General features: G+C 35.5%; 1 protein-coding gene across 3 annotated transcripts in view; it reads right to left on the reverse strand.

Moving 5' to 3' along the window:
- Nucleotides 1–22,108, reverse strand: part of gek (serine/threonine-protein kinase gek) — a 29,386-nt gene that overhangs the window by 3,159 nt on the left and 4,119 nt on the right. The window contains exons 9-24 of one of the 3 annotated variants that reach the window (XM_018456170.1): nucleotides 21,844–22,058; nucleotides 20,757–21,760; nucleotides 20,384–20,619; nucleotides 20,002–20,108; nucleotides 14,852–15,049; nucleotides 13,703–13,866; nucleotides 12,924–13,179; nucleotides 12,459–12,745; nucleotides 11,976–12,119; nucleotides 11,636–11,771; nucleotides 11,202–11,443; nucleotides 10,906–11,086; nucleotides 10,617–10,805; nucleotides 10,222–10,407; nucleotides 9,899–10,080; nucleotides 9,603–9,701 (exon numbers count right to left, since the gene is read on the reverse strand). In XM_018456170.1, coding sequence (XP_018311672.1) covers nucleotides 9,603–9,701; nucleotides 9,899–10,080; nucleotides 10,222–10,407; nucleotides 10,617–10,805; nucleotides 10,906–11,086; nucleotides 11,202–11,443; nucleotides 11,636–11,771; nucleotides 11,976–12,119; nucleotides 12,459–12,745; nucleotides 12,924–13,179; nucleotides 13,703–13,866; nucleotides 14,852–15,049; nucleotides 20,002–20,108; nucleotides 20,384–20,619; nucleotides 20,757–21,760; nucleotides 21,844–22,058 — 3,826 coding nt within the window. Of the gene's footprint in view, nucleotides 1–9,602; nucleotides 9,702–9,898; nucleotides 10,081–10,221; nucleotides 10,408–10,616; nucleotides 10,806–10,905; nucleotides 11,087–11,201; nucleotides 11,444–11,635; nucleotides 11,772–11,975; nucleotides 12,120–12,458; nucleotides 12,746–12,923; nucleotides 13,180–13,702; nucleotides 13,867–14,851; nucleotides 15,158–20,001; nucleotides 20,109–20,383; nucleotides 20,620–20,756; nucleotides 21,761–21,843; nucleotides 22,059–22,108 lie in introns of all 3 variants that reach the window. The other 2 variants (XM_018456172.1, XM_018456171.1) reach the window with 2 other exon arrangements.

The raw sequence follows: 22,108 nt of genomic DNA on the forward strand, positions 1-22,108 counted from the left end.
CTACCGCTTTTTTTCGTACTTCTGGGATCAAACTGCTCGATTGGCCAGCGCAATCGCCAGATCTGAATCCGATTGAAAATTTGTGGTCGATTTTGGACCTGAAGCTTGATAAAAGGGGAAGTAACGAATAAAATTAAGTTGTTGGAAGCATTGATGAAAGCATGGAAAAATATCAATCAGCAACACATCCAAAACCTTGTCGAAAGTATGCCTCGACGTTTGCAAGCCGTCATACAAGCAAAAGGTGGTCATACAAAATATTAATTATAAACTTTGTCTATATTACACTTTTTTTTTCACTTGCGTACTTTATTTTGTCCATGATAAATTTGATAATAAATGTAACGGACTTGACTATTAAAGGATTTCGAATTGTTTTTGAAATTTTTGTAATCATTATTGCAAAGTAGACTAAAATACCTTTCTTTTACCTCATTCATCATTATGCTATCTGCCAGGACTGGCAAGTTATTTACATAAATGTGAAAATGTTTGGAGTGCGTACTTTATTTTGTCCAGTACTGTATATGGGGCATTCCGCGTGAAAGGAGTCCACCTAAAAATAAACTGTTGTGAATCTTTAAAATAATCATGAAAACTGTCGGTATAATGGCGCTTCATCCAGTCTCGATCTTGTTACTAGTAGCGGGCGAGCGGCGGCGCTGTGGTATCGATGCTGAGAATGTCTCTCGTTTTATACTCTATATTCTTCTTCTTTCTGTATTGACTATAATAATAAACATGTACTTTTCCTGTTGGATATAAAACTAAGTAGAAAGTGTCATTCTATCCTCAAAAATCCCATTAGGTTATGGGCCCAGTATCGGACTGAGGTAAATAAAGCGTGGAAAAAGTATACAGAAGTTTTTTTTAGTCACAAACGGCCGTACAGCAAAGTCAAGCTAACCTTCATAAGAATGGCACAGGAAAACCTGAAATTCAACATTCCTCTGTTAAACGGTGGAAACTATGTATTTTGGAAGACCAAGGTACGAGCGATACTAATACGCGATGACTTATGGGACGCAATAAGTAAACCAAAGTCTGAAAAGGTTAGAGAAGACTGGATAAAACGCAACAATAAGGCTTTGGCATGTATAACGTTAAGTGTAGAGGATAGCCAATTAATACATTTCGCGCATCTTGATAACGCGTTTGACGTGTGGCAGGTTCTGTCAAAGAAATACGAGCGGTCAACGTTTGGCAGCAGACTCTATTTGCGGAGGAAACTGTACGGTATACATTATCGCAGTGGACCGATGAACGAACACATCGACTCAATCATGGAGGTCGTAGGTTTGTTAAGAGGATCAGGAAAACCTCTTAAGGACGAGGAAGTCGTCGCAGTGTTATTAGTAAGTCTCCCAGAGTCCTATTCCGGACTCGTTACAGCGCTCGAAGGCAGAGACGAAGCGGATTTAACAATAGAGTACGTTACCGGAAAGATGCTAAACGAATATCAAAGGCGCATCGAAAGTGGTGAATCAAGAGAGAAAAGTACCGAAGTGGCACTTCAAACTGCAGTCGCGGTTCCTAATAAAAATAACAGTCACCGTAACAACAACACCAAAGGCGAAAAAGGAAAAAGATATAATAAAAGAGATAACAAGGAAATGCGAACATGCTTTTATTGTAATAAGTCGGGCCATGTCAAGGCCGACTGTTTCTCATTTAAGAGATCATAACAACACAAAAATACGAGGGCGGAACAAAGTAAATCTTCGACAGCTGCAAAAGTTGGTACTTCAAATGATCATATCACCTTTAAAATACAAGGGGCACTATTTATATTTTGAGCCTAATAATAAAAAAACAGTAATTTGTCATTGAAAATGACTTTATTGTTTTTCAAAATATTCTCCTTTATGATCTATACACTTTTGCATGCGTTCGAACCACTTGTCAAAGCATTTTTTCACGAGCATCTTTTTGAGATTTTGTCAGATTATGTGGGATCCAACGAGAACAAACCTTTTTCACGGCTAAATGATCATGCAATATTTTGTATATGCTGGTGGAACTAATGCCTAAGGTTGTCTCAATCTCACAGTATGTCACATGATGATCTTGCATTATTAGTTTTTGCACAGCATCAATGTTTTCTGACACAACAACTGATTTTGGACGACCTTCATGACTTTCGTCGGTGAGCGAACGACGACCACGATTAAATTCGTTATACCAGCGTTTCACAGTGGCAAAGGATGGGGCTTTATCGCCAAAAGTGGAAGTAAGTTGATCGATGCACTCCTGTCTTGATAATCCACGTCGAAAGTCGTAATAAATCATTGCACGAAAATTTTCACGAGTTAATTCCATTTTTTCGCTGAGACACAATTTTCAAGTGACTGTAAACAATACAAATCGCGCTCAAATAACAAAACGTTCTGAAGAAGGTTATGGTCAAAAATGTCAAACTTTCTAGTGGAAACGTCAAATGGCACCTGACAACACTCAATGTTGCCAAGGCTCAAAATATAAGTAGTGCCCCTCGTACATGAGAAGACTCAAACGTCTAATATAGGAACATGGTACGTTGATTCGAGCGCAAGGTGCCATATGACAAACGAGAAATCCTTTTTCTCAGTGTTACAGGAAAACAACACCACAGTATCCCTCGCAGACGGTTCTTCAGTGAGAACTGCTGGAATTGGAAACGGCAATTTAATCTGCCGAATCTCTAATAATCGCCTTCAGACAATAGAACTCAAAAATGTTCTATATATTCCACAACTGGATGGCGGACTAATTTCAGTGAGAAAAATAACCGAACAAGGATATCAAGTGACATTCAAAGAAAACACCTGTCATATTCATCAAGGACATCGAGCAATTGCAAGAGGCGATTTTGATGTGTGGAAACCTATTCAAGTTCAGAACAACCGAAGCGGAAGTATCGACTAGGATGGCAAGCGTAACAACTTTCATCAATGGCATCGTCGTTTTGGACACAGAGATGTAAAGGCAATAAAACGTCTAGTAAGCGAGGATTTAGCAACTGGAGTTGTTGTAACCAAATGTTCAGACGACATTATTTGCGAGCATTGCATTAAAGGAAAACTAGCACAAACAAAATTCTTAAAAAGTGAAAGAAGAGAGAAAGAGCCTATGAGGCTAATTCATTCAGATTCATGTGGTCCGATGCAGACCCCTACTCCGAGTAATAATCGCTATTTCTTAACCTTGATAGATAATTATTCACGTTTCACTGTAGTTCGTTTGTTGAAGTCAAAGGACGAAGTCCCTCGCGTCGTAAAAGAATACATTGCCGCAATGAACACAAGATTTGGCAAGAAACCCATTGCACTCTGTACTGATAATAGCAAGGAGTACATGTCGTCCGAATTATCAGAATTTTTACGAAAAGAAGGAATACAGCACCAACTTACTGTACCGTATACTCCACAACAAAATGGAGTTGCGGAGCGAAAGAACAGGTCATTGACTGAATCAGCAAAATGCATGTTGTTGGATGCAGAGCTAGACAACCGTTTTTGGGGAGAAGCGATTCTGACAGCAGCGTACTTGCAGAATCGAATGACAAGTCGCAGCGTGGATAAAACCTCGATTGAACTATTCACAGGAGAGAAACCGGATGTTGGACATATTCGGGTGTTTGGATCAAAAGCTTACTCTCTCATTCCTAAACAGAGACGCAGAAAATGGGACGATAAAGCAGAAGAAGGGGTACTTGTCGGATACGACGGAAACACCAAGAGGTATCGTATCCTGAACCCAAGTACGAATCGGATTTGGATCAGTAGATCAGTAAGAATAATAGAACGAAACTCGGATCACTTGAATTTGCATCGAACATCATTGAAGAAACAGGCACATACTAGCGAGGCAGAATACATAGGATATGAATTGCCAGAGGAAACCCATGAAATCTCCATAAACTCAGAAGAGGAATCAAACACTTCAGAAGAGGAATTTGACATACCACTTAACTCACCAGAGGAACCAGAAAGACGTGTGTCACAGCGAGGTAATAAGGGCGTGCCTCCATCAAGACTGGTTTACAGAGCGCAGCTGGATGCAGTTAAGGAACCCACATCATGGACGGACATGATGGAGCTACCGTTATCAGAAAGACAAAGATGGATTGCAGCCGCCGAAGAAGAGATGAAATCTCTTAATGAACATAAGGTATAGGAATTAACCGACCTCCCGATTGGAAAGAAAGCTATCACTTGTAAGTAGGTTTTCAAGACAAAGCTAGACGGCGAAGGTCGAGTATGTACCTATAAGGCTAGATTAGTAGCCCGAGGTTTCTCCCAATCTTACGGAGAGGATTACGACGAGACTTTTGCGCCTGTAGTTAAATACGAAACTATTACTTTTAATAGCAGCCCAAAAGGGTTTGCACATACGTCATCTTGACGTAAAGAGCGCATATTTAAATGGCGAACTCGAAGAAGAAATTTTTTTGGAGCAACCACCAGAATTCCAGAAACATGGATGCGAATCCAAGGTTTTAAGATTACACAAAAGTTTATATGCACTTAAACAATCTGCGCGAACTTGGAACAAACGAGCCACCAAAGTGTTGGCTCAATTGGGTTTTCGATCTGGGAAAGCCGACCCATGCTTGTATACCAGAAAAGAAAGGAAGGATGTTACGACCTACGTGTTGCTTTATGTCGACGACCTTCTAGTGGCTGGCGCATCTTCAATAATAACTAGCAAAGTGGGAAGAGACCTACAAAAATATTTCTGCACTAAGGACTTAGGTGACGTTCGTCATTACCTCGGCAGTCAGATGGAACGCATGAAAGACGGATCGTTTTTGCTTAATCAAAAAGGAAAAATCATCAAAGTATTAGAAGAGAATGGATTGCTGGAAACGAGACCAGCAGCAACACCAATGGAAATTGACTATTTAGGTTCCGATACAGACATTAGCATGCCATTACCGCATAATACACAGTACAGGGAAGTCATAGGATCGCTATTATATTTAGCTACAGTATCCAGACCGGACATTTCCACAGCAGTAGGAATCCTGAGTTGCCGTGTGGAAAAACCTACGGAGCAAGACAGGAAAGCTGCCAAACGAGTGATACGTTACCTGGGGGTATCTACATTAGACAAGAAACTGTACTTGCCTTCAACGGGAAAAATGAAACTAGAATGTTTTGTGGACGCGGATTGGGCTGGAGATAGGACTGACCGGAAGTCTACTAGTGGATACGTCTTTCGACTAGGAGATGAAATCATTGCATGGTCAAGTAAGAAACAGACATCGGTAACAGTTTCCTCCACAGAAGCGGAGTATATTGCTGCATCACACGCAAGTAAAGAATTGCTTTGGCTAAGGCAGCTACTGAAAGACATGAGTTTCCCTGCAGAAGAACCAACCATCATCAATGAAGATAATCAAGGATGTATTCGGTTAATTGAGTCAAGCAGGTGTGGGGCTCGCACCAAACACATTGATGTTTGCTACCACCAAATTCGAGACCTATAAGAGAAGAAGGTACTGCACATGCGATACTGCCCCTCAGAAAGAATACTAGCGGATTTGTTCACGAAGCCTTTGGCTAAGGAGCGTTCCTAGAATTAACTGCTAGGGACTCCGATAGAACCGAACTGATTTCAGCGAGAAGGGGTGTCGGTATAATGGTGCTTCATCCAGTCTCGATCTTGTTACTAATAGCAGGCGAGCGGCGGCGCTGTGGTATCGATGCTGAAAATGTCTTTCGTTTTATACTCTATATTCTTCTTCTTTCTGTATTGACTATAATAATGAACATGTACTTTTCCTGTTGGATATAAAACTAAGTAGAAAGTGTCATTCTATGACACTTTCTACTTAGTTTTAAAAATCCCATTTAGTCTCAAAAATCCCATTAAAAACATGTAAGTGGATATATTGTATAATGTTGAAGATAAAAAAGTAAGTATTATATGCCTTGCACCCAAAATATTGGAGATAGTCGTTTAAAGGAGTTCTTCTTTTGTTGTCATTTGTAGTTAAAATTACAAAATACATAAAATATTTATGCATATGAACTTTTTAGGATTTTTCCTGTACTTTCAGATAAAAAAGTTAATTTTAATGAGAAAAAATGAATAGTGTGGAAAAAATCAATTTTTTAACTTTAAGTAAATAAATGAAAAATTAGATCCACTTTTAAAAATCTGAAAAATTCTCGAAAATATTCTAATATATGTAGAATATGATGCCGCAAATTTTGGGATCGCAATGGGATCCACTAAAAAATGAATTTTCTTTCCTAAGCAAAATTTAAATTTCCATCAAAAATTTGATAATATCACTTTATTAATTAATCTAATTACTTAACGCTACATAATACATTCATATAACTAATATATAACTAATTACTCAACACTACGTAATATATTTTTAACATACAGGGTGTCCCAAGAAGGGACACCTGAATATCTCAGAAAATATAATATTTACAGAAAAGTGTTTCAGACAAAAGTTGTAGGGTTTAAAAAGATCTATTTACTGATCTTATCAGTTTGACCTTGGATGGCGTCGCCAAGGTCAGGTCAAGGTCAGATCAATTTTCTTAAATAGAACACCTTACTTTTTATTTCAGAATTTAATAGCTAATGTAGAAGACTTTCCAAAACGCGCTATAAGAAATTATTTTTTCATTAAGTACTTTTTGAATTATGATGCTTGAAAGTTATAGTACCGCCGGCATTAGCATTACCTAAGGTGTCTGACCGATGGCTAAAACCTTTTGAATGTTGTTAGGATCATGTTCTGGATAACATTCAAGATCGAGGCCATTGGAGATTATTCCTCTTATTTTCACATTATTGCACTAAAAATTTATTTTTACGTAAAAATGAAAATAAGAGGAATAATCTCGAATGGCCTTGATTTTGATAAATGTAATCCAAAACATGATCCTGAACAACATTCAAGAGGTTTTAAACGTCGATCGGTTCATCTTGGATAATGCTAACATCGACGGTACTGTAACTTTCAAGCATCATAACTCAAAAAGTACTTAATGAAAAAATATTTTCTTATAGTGTTTTGGAAAGCTCTCGACATCGGCTAATAGATTCTGGAATCAAAAGTAGGATGTTCCATTTAAAAAATGTGACCTTGACCGTCAGGTCAAAAAATCAGTTTGACCTTGGCGACGCCACCCAAAGTCAAACTAATCAGATCAGTAAATAGATCTTTTTGAACCCTACAACTTTTGTCTGAAACTTTTCTGTAAATATTATATTTTCCGAGATATTCAGGTGTCTCGAAAATCAGATCAGTAAATAGATCTTTTTGAACCCTACAACTTTTGTCTGAAACTTTTCTGTAAATATTATATTTTCCGAGATATTCAGGTGTCTCGACCTTCTTGGGACAACCTGATGTTAAAAATATATTACGTAGTGTTGAATAATTAGTTATATATTAGTTATATAAATGTATTATGTAATATTAAATAATTAGATTAATTAATAACATGATATTATCAAGTTTTTGATGGAAATTTAAATTTTGCTTAGAAAAGGAAATTCATTTTCTAGTGGATCCCATTGCGATCCCAAAATTTCCTTTGCGGCATCATATTTTACATATATTAGAATATTTTCGAGAATTTTTTTCAGATTTTTAAAAGTGGATATAATTTTTTATTTATTTACTTAAAGTTAAAAAACTGATTTTTTTCCACACTATTCATTTTTCTCATTAAAATTAACTTTTTTATCTGAAAGTACGAGTAAAATCCTAAAAAATTCATATGTATAAATAAATTTGTGTTTTGTAATTTTAACAAATTACAACAAAAGGGGAACTCCTTTAAAGTTTAAACGACTATCTCTAATCTTGAATGCAAGGCATATAATACTTTTTTTTTATCTCTTCAATATTATACAATATATCCTCACTTACATGTTTTCATGATTATTTTAAAGATTCCAAACAGTTTATTTTTAGGTGGACTTCTTTCACATGGAGTACTCCATATACTATATATGTACATACATATGCATACACCATATACGTAGTCATTCGAACTGCGCGCCGAATTATTTTTCCGAACTTATAAACGTAATTAAACTACTGTAATAATATCACGAATTAAATTGACAAGCAATTTTTTTTAATAATAATTAATTTGATGCTCAATCAGGTATGATATTAGAAAAATGTTAATGCGTTGAAAAACTGTAAAGAAATTTATTACGAAAAATATTACCTCAGCCGGGAGTCAAACCCGATCTCTTGTATTCCATAGGAGCGTTCTAAGCCTTTAGACTACCGAGGCGTTTATAAGTCCGGAAAAACAATTCGGCGCGCAATTCGAATGACTACGAATTGATACATATGCATATATATATATATACATATACAATATATAGTGTGTATACACACGCGCACGTGCACGCACGCACAGAGCCCCATTTTAAATAATGCATGAATAATGCATTCTCGAAAACTATGAGATACGGAAAAATGTTTCAAACAAAAATTGTATGGTTCGGAAGGGGATAAAAGGACATAAAAAGGTACCATTGATTTGACTTTGAATGGCGTCGCCAAGACCAGATCAAGGTCACGTCAATTTTTTTAAATGGAATCCCCTATTTTTCATTACATTTTCTTGTAACTTATCTCGAGAGCTTTTCAAAACACTAAAAATTCATTTTTACGTAAAAATGAAAATAAGAGGTACAACCTTCAATGGCTTTGATCTTGACAAATGTTATCCAGGATATGATCCTGAACAACATTCAAGAGGTTTTAGCCGTCGGTCGGAAAACTTGCGTAATGCTAATGCCGACTGTACTGTAATTTTTGAATCTTATAACTTGAAAAATATTTAATGAAAAAATATTTTATTATAGTGTTTTGATAAGCTCTCGAGGTAAGCTACAAGAAAATGTAATGGAAAATAGGTTCCATTAAACCGACGTGATCTTGACCTAGCCTTGGCGACGCCACCAAGGTCAAATCAATGGTACCTTCTTATGTCTCCCTTCGAACTATACAACTTTTGTTTGAAACATTTTTCCGTATCTACCATAGTTTTCGAGAAATCTTAATGCATTACTTAAAATGAAATATCCTGTATAATTCACATTGAATTATTTAAACATTAAAAATCCAGCTTCGACCGTTATAGGCATTTAAGGAGATGCTAAAGTCACCTGTACCGATAAAACTAGCGCTTTTGACGTTTTTGTTCCTGCCAAATTTCTTCGTAGTGGTTTCACAGAATAAAAATTCCTTTTCCACGATTAAAATATACATGCTAATGTATTTGTATTTTGTGTTCAAAGCTGGAAAAAATAAAAAATTATAGATTCCTTTATCCATTTTACTTTCAGCGTTGGTCGCCATACTGAGATAAAAATAGATTCGTAGTCAGCGACAAATACATTAGCATGTACATTTTAATCGTAAAAGAATTTTTATTCTGTGAAACCACTACGAAGAAATTCGACAGGAACAAAAACATCAAAACGCTAGTTTTATCGGTAATACAGGCGGCTCCAGCATCCCCTTAAATTTCTAGTATTATGTTCTCACATATGCAATCTAAAATACAATTTTTAATATTGTGATTTATTCGTTCATTGAAAAACAAGTAATTCACACTACTTACTCTTTGCTGGCTACTATGAAGATGAGAACTACCATGATGACTCGTATGTTGTTGATCAGCAGTTTCCAATGTCGTAGGCAAATCTAATAAACGTTGTATCTACAATAAAAGAAATTATATGTAAAATAGTACATATATTTTATGTACGTAAATGAACATATATGTACTAGGATTAATAAATGTCAAACCGATTTTTTTCAAATTGTTTTTTAAAACCTAACTCGTCTATACAATGTATTGTCTGCAATGACGCATGGTAATAATTGTCGTTTACAGAATTTAAACTTTTTACATACCTGGATCCCATTTCCTGGACCCATATGACTAATATGATTGAAATTTGTCGGTGCAGAAATCATTTTCGAACGTCTATCTGTAGGACGAACAGCTCTATTGCCTTCTCGTAATGAAAATCTTCGTCGTGGCCTTGTCATTTGTCTACCGCTCGCATCCAAGGGCAGCAAATTTAATAATTCCCCTAGAGTACAGCATAATGTTAAACAATAGCTAATTAATCCAATAGTAGCCAATCAAACAGGGGCTCTTCGTTACATAATTTTATATGTAATAAAATATCGTGTTGTCTACTGGATTCTTAGGTGGAAAGCATGATACTTACGCTGATGCAGATTGCTGAGATAAATAACATATGGCATATCATTTATTATGCAAGACGTAAGAGAGCCTGAGATATTCAACGGTCGGGCTCGTTTCACATTAAGCGTTTGTAACCAGTCTCCAGATGTACAGTCAAACACGTCGATATGAGTCTCGCTATACACCAAAAGATATCCCTCACAATAACCTGGAATTCGAAATCGCGATTCATAAGTACAACGAGGATGAATCTATAAGTAAGATTCATACTTGAAGCATCTCGACGATCGAACCGAACACTAAGAATATACGTGCTAGCACGAGAGTAGCATGATCAGATAGATGTGACTCGCGACGTTTATCTGGAGACATGGTAGTGTCTCGGCGCTAAGAAAAACGAAACGTCGTGGTACTTACTAACTGCCGTAGGAACTGCAGGATACATTATCTCCCGATCTCGACTCTTTCTTCCCTGACTATCAACATATACTGCTAATGTATGGAAGACTAATAAGAATTCACCGCGTGTTAATTCTATGCAACGTAACGCATCCACGGCACTATAGGTGAGGAAACCCAAGAGCGTATTCTCAGCGTGGACCAAGGCTGCAGTAAGTACAAGAAAGTTCGATAGAGGTGCTGATTACGATGTAAAATAGAATTGAGCAAGAATACAGGGGATAAATTTGTCTTGTACCATACTTACAAATAGGATGATGATCTCCTAAAATGCTGTAAATAGAAAAACCTGACGGATAACCAACGCACAAGCGTCCTTCGGAAAGAATTTGTAAGGTTTGTGCATGACATGGTAACATTAATTCACGTATGCGTTTATGTCTTGTTTTCGTACGTGTTATCTCATAGATGATAATTTGAGACGCGTTCTACAAAAAATAAGTTGCATGGCGTTACATACGCATCTCGAAATACAGTAGCATACATATTGTAAGTTATGTATTGTATTATATTTAACTATACGTTACTAATCGCGCGCCTTACTTGTTTTTTTATTGCAACGCATAAGCAATAATTAAGCGGATTCCGACGCACTACTCCAGTTGTTAATGTGATGCAGCCTTTAGTCTCTGCTACTTTAATCCATTCGACTTCATCTCCATCCAAGGCACGTACTGGAACCAGCCGTACATGACGTTGTTTTCCACTCAATACCACTATTAATTGTTCCTCCGTAACATATTCAAGAAGATATATCTTTTTTCCTTCCCCGACTCTCGCAATTTCTACAAATTCATTAAAATTTATGCCCAAGCTATACATATCGTTAGGTACAATTGTTTACTTAACTGTACTTTTTTTCTGTACGTGCGAACAAGATCTCGCACTTTTAAACATCTACAAGGAAAGATGATGATATTTCTCGATAAGTCTAAGACATAAAGAATCGTCTTAGTTAGACGGCTTAGTCTACTCACCACTACGATCTAAATCTAAGCAGAAGAGACCTTCCTCTGTACCAATGACTAGACGATCCGGATCAATGATTGCTCCTGACATCACGTTTTTGATGAATGCCAAGGTATTGTCCAATAGTTCTTTCGCTCTAAAAATCTACAGCAACAAACACAATATACTGATGTATAAGTATTAACGGCGTATTATATTCGTAAAGAAAAAAAAGTGGCATTTGCTATTTTGTTTTCTGGTAATAGATAAATAGTTAAACTATGAAAGAAAGAGATGTAAAAGGAGATGAAAAGATAAAGACAAGAAAAAAAGAATATATCGTATACTAATTCTTAACTAAAAATATACCGTTGTGTTTGGAAGATTGTTTCTCTTTAAAATCCTATGAAGTTCGCTTAAGGCTACTACCCATTTTGTTTTTTCGCTCTCCGTATCTGCCAACATTAACGTATGATTTCTCAATCCAGGAGGCTCCAATAATGACGTAGTTATCTAAATAAAAAAACAAGACAATTTATATAAGTTATAAAACAAGACCTTCTAAGCAAAAAAAAAAACAATATGTATTATTATTGCTGAAAATACGACACGCACTCATAAGAAATACATAAATACTTTCAATTATCAAGAATAGTAAGTGAAAGAAACGAGATTATTGTTGGAAATTAAAACAGTGAACTTGAATCGCAAAATATATCACTGTCGCAGCTAAGCTGAATAAAATTTACCAATATATAATACAGAAAATGATACATGATTTATCTGTTTCATTTTTTATACAAAATAGTGAAATTTCTAAGATCCGATTAAAATTAGACGTTGAAACATTACCCTAAATATACACGGAATGTCCTTCTTTGTAGCGTGTATCACGTCGGAATCACGAACGGAGCTGACGCTAAATTCTTCATCTCGCATATCCAGAACTTGCGAAACGTATACAGATGGCAAAGCATTGCGATCTGGTGAAATGTCATAAAGAAATAATTTGAAATCACAAACTACGACGAATTGACGCACCCAACCCTTTTTGACACCACCCATTTTTGGCACTTTAACGTATCCTTCGTATGCAGTACCTATCCCACGTGTAGGATCGATCCCCAGTGGTCGTTTGGCTGAAACAAGCACGTCTCAAGTTGCAAAAGTTGTAACTAATTGAGTTCTTTGATTGTTAAAAAGATGATATCACATATCAAAATCTATATGTCCGAAATCTCTCGCCAGCTTTACCAGATATTGAACAAAATTTGATCTTTTAAATGAATCTGCTTGAATAATCATGGTATTACTTACTTTGATCATGGGGTACAGGACACATTGAAGGTACTTTGTCGCAACAAGGCATATGGCACGCGAAACCGCACACTTCGCATACGACTCCTTGCCTCGTTAAACCAACCATTAAAGACGTGCAATGATTACACTTTGTCGGTGCTGAAAACGTCCGTACGAGAAATTGATGTGATTTAGGCTTTGGTTGTAAATTGATTTGACCATGAGTAGACGAAGACTTGTTCAGAAGTTCATGGGATAATGGCGAAGTTGGATCCTGAGAAAAAAAAGAAAAAAGAAAAGTAAAACTGAGTGATATACTGTAAAATATTTTCACGTGAATATATACACAAAACACTATAATTTACTTTATTTTTCGTTTCTAAATATATAGGGTGTTTCAAAATTCGCATCCGCGGAGTACAAACCATGATTTTATGCTAAAAGAAACAACTTTTTCCTTTTGCAAAATTGCGTCTGATAAGTAATTTTTACAGGAGAGCAGGTTGAAGTTATACGAGTAAACGTAAAAATTATTTATCGAATATAATTTTACTACAGGAAAAAGTTGTTCGTTTTAACACAAAAAAAAAATAACTTTTTCCTTTAGCAAAATTGCGTCCAATAAGTAGTTTTTACAGGAGAGCAGGTTGAAGTTAATAAATAAGCGCAAAAATTATTTATCGCAATTTTGTTAAAGGGAAGAGTTTTTGTTTTAGCATAAAGTATCACGTCTTGTACTTCGCAGGCGCAAATTTTGAAACACCCTGTATAAAATATACATATGTTGAGATACTTACGATACTAAGTTCAGACAGATTACTTTTGCTGCTCGTAATACTAGGTGCACGATTGTCCTCAATGTCACCTTCCACACTGTCAACACTTCCATGACGTGTACTACTTGTGGTTTCTTTAAGAAAGTGCTCGAGATATGACATCTGTGATGTAGGACGTTCTAGAACTAATAAAAAGATTGGATAAATAACGTGATGATGATAAAAAGATATTTGGCAATATACAAAATGTAAAATATTTGCGAACATGAAAAAAATAACACCATTGTTCTAGTATGTTCTAGTACTAAAGTTTGAACGGCATGTAACATTTTACCTGAAAATATGGTAAACCTCTTAGTACATATATACATTTGCTAAATATGCATGCTTTATAAAAAAGAAAAAGTAGTAATTGCGTGCTTCCCTAATGTTTTTGCGTCATAGGTACATATAAGAAATATCAAAAATACGGAATATTTTATGCTCCACATGCTCCATTATGATAGTAAAATATAACTACTGTAAGCTGGAATACGCACGAGAAAAAGCAGCTTGAAACGTTACAAGAGTTTCAATTCAATTGGTTTCTACTGGTATATATAAAAGGAAATAATTCACACAACGCACATATCTGTTAATCCACTGAATATGGAAAAAAAAGATCAATAAATTGATCGAACAGTAAAGCCATGGTGGAAAAAGATAGGCGAGACAATTTGAGAAATGCGCAGTAGGACCAAATTTAATACCTAAATTTGGTTGGCTGTTGTGTGACAACTTGAGGGATGTACGATAAGACCAAAAGTTAGGACCCAAATTTGATTGGCTAACTGATTGCTCTGAATTGCGTTTATGCACGTTGTATCACCTGTCTTCTTCCACCATGAGTAAAGCTAGCTATACAGCTTATAAAAGAATGCAACATTTACAAAATCCATTAACACCATTGCAACTCGAACAAGGATATCGGACATCACACATCAACATCTGCTTAGTTTCTGATAAGTTTCAAAAACAACACAGTGCTATGTTTTGTTCCTATCAAATTTTTCTCAAGAAAACACGAGAAATGAAAGAAGATAAGTGGAGTCATAAAGAGGAAACATAGCGCTGTATTATATAATTAGCATGTCCAATCCAAAGTCACTTTTTTGCTGCCACATCATTTACCGGGCGGCGATACGATGGTGACGGCATTCTGACTGATGAACGTGTTGACTGGAACGAATCTAGTTAATAAGCGACAAGTCGTGATGCGGGGGGCACGCATTACTGGTAGGGGTGACGACGGCTGATGTACGATGATACGTTGGGGTTTGGTGCTAACGATGTTTGGAGGTTTGCTTGTTGTATCGCTGGATGAGACAGCTGTCACAAATATAGTTTGAAGATGAGCAACAAGAGGCCCCACACGCAGCTCGTTACGCCAATAAACAGAGGCACTTTGTAGTCTAGAAATCAGAATCGCATACCGTACTGGAGAATCGAGTTACTATGCTACATAGATCCCAGTAATAACGATCTCTATAATTTGTACTTTATATATTGATATGTATGAATCTCAAGTTGAACGCAAAAACTCAAACGATAAACTTTTTTCGCGCTTTCTAGATAAAGAAACATATTTTCCCCAGTCTACAGCATACAAATAACATGTTACATCAACAAATTACAATAGATTGTTGCACTAAATAACAATCGCGATAATTAAGATCTGAAGCGTCTTTTATATGTATATTTTATGTAATAGTAAAAAAATATATATATGTATATATATATATATAATTAGTTTATATTTTCATATGATATAAGTAAGATTTCCTCCATTTATACCGATTATTGATCTTTTTTTTGCTACATATTTCTCAAGTAAATCAACATAATGTATATTACGAAAACAAAGGTATTGGTGAGACAAATGAAAGAAGAAACTATTTCCTACATATATCTCAGATATACATATATATTACATATGCAGGGCTGGATAAAATGCCTTTCGAATTCCATTTAAAATATAAAATGGATAAATAAGTATTTTAAATGGTTTGCGAAATTAAATGGATGCAAAAATGGTTTTTCCTGCCATAGCGGAAAAAAATTTTTACGAAAAAGTACAGAAAAATTATATGGATTGAGATAAAAGATCTTAGAAATTATTAATTTTTCATAGATATTCGTAGTGAGACATAGAGTGAGATTTGTTTGTCTCAGAAATCCATAGTTTTTCGTAGATATTCATATGTAAAACGTAAAGTGGCGTTGTTTGGGCGAAGGATTTCTTGGTTTTTTTTTCAAATAAATAACACTACTTTACGTCCCACTACAAATATCTACGAAAAACTAAAAATTTCTAAGACCTTATTTCAGTCTGTGTAGTTTTTCATAAAAACTCCGCCAAGATGGTATAAATTTTATAAAAGTATTTTACGTTTGAAATCCATTTTCAACGGAATTCGAAGCCCTGACTACAGTATTATAAATAAAGTATTTCTGATGGAAATATTTTAAATTTTTCAATATTATGATTTGGAAACGGGACCGTTTACTTGAATAAATCAAATTAATATGAAAAGCGCCGGTTATGGTCAAAATTAGATGTTAAGAGTAATATACATTTTTAGAAATGTATATAGTATTTTACTATAATTTTATTATAATGCTGAAACACTCATTTTTTATTAAGAGTCAATATTTATGGACTATCTGAAATTAATTTTCTCTTTACAGTTTGTAGTTTATTTGAATATTTATAAAAATCTTTGGCCAATCACAGGACTTAGTTCTTCTTATACGTCAATGATTCTAAGGAAAATTTGTGAAAACATAGAAAAACCATTTACCTATTTTATGAATGGTTAAATAATAGACAAGATTCCATTTCAAATGTAAAAATGAAAATGGTTTTCCAAAAAACATTTAAAATAGAAAATGCAAAATGCCATTTCCATTTTAAATACATATTTGAAATGGAACTATTTTAAATATTATCTAGACCTGTACATATGTATGTGTACGGCACATGCTAAAATAATGGTAATTATTGTGAAAAGGTTAAATCTCGCCGAGGACCTTGACCTTGACATATGTTGTCAAGGTCAAGGTCCTGGGTAACCTCCAACAAGTTCCAAGAGAAATAGCGAACATTAACAAAAAAATGTCAACAAGAAAGTACGAATAATACACAGTACGAGAAACTGAATATAGGAGAGGAAATGAGGTGGTTCACAGAATCCCTGCTTTAAAGCAGAGAATTTATGTTTTAAAGCAGAGAATTTGTCTACTTGATTCCATTTTAACAAGAAACAAAACGTTAGACATATACGTTAATATTGTCAATTTTATTTGTTAATAACTTTTTAACGAATAACGATCGCCAGCTAAAACCTGTTGGAGATTACTCAGGGTCATGATTTCGTAATTATATGTTGTATATGTATAATGTATATGTATAATGATTTCGCTGATGGCACCATTTTAATTTTATATGCAATGAAAATGGAGATGGATCAAAATACTTTAGTTCAGACCGAAACTACTAAGGTAATTGTGTCTGGTAACATTTCCAAATCAAGTGATGACCGAGAGAAATATATATATTTTAAAAAGAATTAACGGTAATTTAAACAACCGATCACTTATGACATCTCTCTTCCTTTGCTAACATTCAGGAAAAACTGATGGAACACATTGCATGGAGTATATTTTGTTCAGGAAGAAACAGTGTACGAGTTTTAACATGACGTTTGAAAATCAACAGATCCAGAAATATTGATAAATGATGTAAATGATTGAGTTGTAATACACAGATAAGTGTAATAAAATAAGTAAATATGCAGTATGAACTAACAATATTACAGAGACAATATCTAAAAGAAGAAACTATCAAGTATGTCCTTAATTTTATCCACAATCTTACGAATAAAGAAATGAAAATAATTATTGAGAAAAGGCATCATTGATACATAATCACTTTTTTGATAATATTTTCATAACACTAGCTTCTATCATTTTATTCTAGCTAAGAATAAAATTCTAGAGATTATAGTGCTATCATCACTTTCATGTGTACAAAGTCTTTCAAATTACAAAAACAGCAGCGTTCTCTAGAGCAGTCCAGGGATTTACTTACATAATAATAAGATTGAAAGACCGCTAATGTTAAACATAATAATTTTTAAATTAAGAAGCGCCATAATGGTCAGAACGTTAAGATATTGAACTATTGTAAATTCATTTAAATGAATTAATTTCAGAAATGATAATTGCGTGCCGATATGGTTGTCGGACTTTCAACGCAATCAAATCTGAAAATATTAATAATCCCCCCAAATTCCCCAACTTAAAAACTGTAATAAAACTTATTGCGAAAAATAATGCCTCGGCCGGGAGTCGAACCCGGATCTCTTGCATTCCGTGCGAGCGTCCTAAGCCTTTAGACTACCGAGCAATTTACTTACATATTTCGGCTGATTTTCAGCTTGGTTCCTGCCTCTTACTTCATCAACCCGCGCGCAGCCTAAATGCCGATCGGTTGATGAAGTAAAGGACAGGAACCAAGCTGAAAATCGGCCGAAATGTGCAAGTAAATCCCAGCACTGCTCTAGAGAGATTGCATATATACGTAATATTTTAAATTTTATATTATCTCGGAGGCTTATTAGTTGAAAATTCTTTGGTAATTACGCATATTAAGGAACACCGTGCCGATAACCTTGACTTTGACATATGTTGTTAAGTGTTAACATGATTCTGTTAGTTACGTTGTTAACATGATTCTGTTAGTTAAGTTGTTAACATGATTCTGAGTAACTTTGCCTTAACAACTAGGTGGCGGTCTCTTATAGTTTCTGAGATATTTAAACTTATAGGTCTAATTTATGTAATAATTATTTATATTAAGAGATACCGCGCCGATGAACTTGACTTTGATATATGTTGTCAAAATTATGACCTGAGTAACCTCCAACAGATTTTAGGCTGTCGTCCTTCGTTACAAAGTTATTAACAAAATAGTTTGAAAAATGATATCTCTTTCCTACTATATGAAACAGCAATTTTCTGCTTTAAAATATATTTTACGATTTTCCACAAGAAGCGAAGTCCACTCTACTTCCCCCCCCCCCCTGCCAAGAGGCGCACGACTTCCACGCAAAGCGACTTCCACCTCTCCCCTGCTGAGAAGCGCACGACTTCCACGCGAAGCGACTCTCATCCCACCTTCTCCCCTGCTTAGGGACGCACGACTTCCACGTGAAGCGACTCCCACCCCACGAAACAATTGTTCTATTCTTAATAATTTTAAAAGTCGAGGTCATCGGAGTTTATTTTCTAATGGAAGGAGGTGGGGTGAAAGTCGCTTCGCGTGAAGTCGTACGTCCTTGAAGCAGGGAGGAGATGGGGTAAAAGTTACTTCGCGTGAAAAATCATAAAATATATTTTAAAGCAGGAAAAAATTCTGTTTGATACAGTAGAAAAGAGACATCATTTGTCAAACTTTAAGTCTAAATATCTCAGAAACTATAAGAGACCGCCTAGTTGTTAAGGCAGTTAATCAGAATCATGACCTTGACAACATATGTCAAGGTCAAGATCATTGGCGCGGTGTCCCTTAATATGCATAACTACCAATTCTTTTTCAGTGTATGTTCACTGAATGTATGGTAACGAATCTCATCATTTGTCCGTAATCATAAATTATCATCATTAGGTGCTTTCCATTTAATGACACAAGTCGACACAAGCATCATTCTATCTTTTATTGACATTCAGTGAAATAACAAACATAAAATGACACTTGTGACGACTTCTGTCACCAAATGGAAAGCACTTATTATGTGATCAAATATTACAGCGTAAGTATGATCATATAACCTGACAAATAAATGATATTGCATACAAAACAAGAAAAAACAATTTATATCGATCTATAATATTCCCATAAAACTACATTGATTCGAAGATACGCATGCAAAAGCTGCCACTGAAAGTGCAAGTATAATCATAAAGAAATTTCATTGAGATTAGGATAGCCTCAGCCTATAAATATTTTATATATGCGCGCGCGTCTACACACACACACACACACACACACACACACACATACACACACTCACACACAATTATCAGTATAATCTTCATAATGAGACTAGAATTTAAAACACATTCAATACTTGTATAAAGATCACATCTACAAATCAAATATGTAACGTATATAGCTACGACTTGCAGAACAAGTGTAGACGCAATATTTCTATAGCGATATAACGAACGGACTTTTGTGCATTTCTTGCTTTCCACATTGTCAATTAAAGTGTACTTACAGCCATCCCCGGTATCGAGACGCGCTTGCAACTCTTTTACTTGCATATCTTTTCGCTTTAATTCATGCGACATGGTATCTAATCGCTGCTTGAAATCCCTCAATTCCCTAAAAGGAAAAAAATAAAAGGACGAGAATAAAAGTATTCAAATACTGTGAATATTATGGCACACAAAAAAACGAGGTAAGATATAAGCAGTGAGCAAATCAATATTTTGAATTTACTACTACTTTCGTTTATCGCCTCTACTGTGATTGACCGATTAGTTAGTTTACTGCCTACATTTTACTGCCTTAAGTTTTCTTATGTGCCAAAGCCTTTATCCTTTTTTATTTGCAACTGGCGCAATATTATTTTTCGTCAATTCTTCAGTGAAAATTACTTTTGTGCAGCTATCAAATCCGAACGAGTCTTGGTGAGTTCCTCTGAAATTGCTTGCTTCGCTTGTATTTCACTTTGTAAGGAGCTCTGCAAATTCAAAAGTTCCATCTTATCGAGCTTCTGCGATCGACGATTTCGCCAATTTTTATCCGTCATTGTAGTTCCACTTCCAACACCACCAACTCCACCAGAGTGTTTCAGGAATTCCAATTCTTCTGTCATTTTTGTAGCCAAGGCCTAAGATCAGAATAGATAATAATTTCCTTTTATGAACAGAGGCTAAGTAATTAATAAAAAATTTGTTCAATCTATATGTTGTTGTCATATCTCGACAAACAATAGACATTCAAAGATGAAACAAAGAGCTAATGTACCTGCAAATATCCACGAGCATCTTTTTCATCCGATACCCACTGAATAATTTCGGTAATTTGAGCTTCCCACTGCGCTATAGCTTCTTTCTTGTTCCTCAATTCTTCGTATTCGTCCTCCAACTGTCTTCTTTCACCCTGTAATCTACTAACGCTATCGGTGAGGGCACCGAGTTCTAACACAAGCTTCTTATTTTCTTCAACTAATATAATCCTTTCTCTGTCATGACGTCTATTTAACTCATTTATAGTTTCTTCGCTATCGGTGATATTTTCCAATCTTGCAGCATCCAATTTCTCCTTGGTGAGTTGCACCTCTCTTTCCAACAGTTCTCTTCTAGTTTCGGCTTCATGCAATTGTTCTTGCAAACTTCGAATTTCAAGGTTAAATCTACTTTGTTGTTGAGTCAAGTTTTCGTTATATTGAACCTCAAGCTTTTCAACTTCCGCCTTTAACCTATTAATTTCTTGAGTGGCCAAAGCGTGATTCGCACTAGCATCATTTCCAAGAGAACGTTGTCTGATCTTCTCCATCTCTTCTTGCATCTGTTTGCAATATTCCTCGCTGCGTTCCCTTAATTTCCTTTCTTTGCTCGTCTCCGCCATCGCTTCATCGATTCTATTCTCTAACTCTCTACGCAGTTTCTCAGCTTTCCGAATATCATGGCGTAAAGTATCGACCTTCTGCATCGCAACTTCTAACTCTTCCTCTTTGTCACGAACCTGTCTCGATAATTTTTGCTTCTGTTGCCGCAGTTCGGATAATTTATCCGATACTTCCGTATATTCCGTCATTGCGAGTTTACGTTGCGTGAGCGCATCCTTCAACTCCTTGTCTTGAAGCTTTAATTTCTCCTGCGCGTCCAACTTGTCCTTGATGGCTTCTTCTTTCTCCGAGCGTAGACATCGAACTAGTTTCTCAAGTTCCCGGAATTTCGTCATGTCACCATTATCTAAAGTTCGTAATTCGCGTGGAATATCCATAGATTTCAACTGTGACTCCAATTCTAGAATAAGCAGATGTTACGTCAATGTTGTAACACAAACACATACATACACGAATTACAGAAATTTAAATTTATAATTTTACCACAATTGCGTTTTGTGAGCGTGTTTATTTCATCTTGTAGTTTTCTGGTCGCATTATTAGAATCTGGCGAGATACCAGGCGAAGAATGACTTATACTCGAATGATTTTTCATATCATCAATAGTTTGTACCAATCGTGTATTTTCTTCTTCGAGTATCTGTATACGTTTGTCTGTCTGAGATAGAGCAGAAATACAACCCAGATCCGATATGCAACTGTAATGTTAAAAACTGAAGATAAAGCAGATAAAGCATATTACTGATAA

Source organism: Mycetomoellerius zeteki, unplaced genomic scaffold (genome assembly GCF_001594055.1).
Source record: "Mycetomoellerius zeteki isolate Tzet28-1 unplaced genomic scaffold, Tzet1.0 scaffold560, whole genome shotgun sequence".
Taxonomy (NCBI): Eukaryota; Metazoa; Arthropoda; class Insecta; order Hymenoptera; family Formicidae; genus Mycetomoellerius; species Mycetomoellerius zeteki.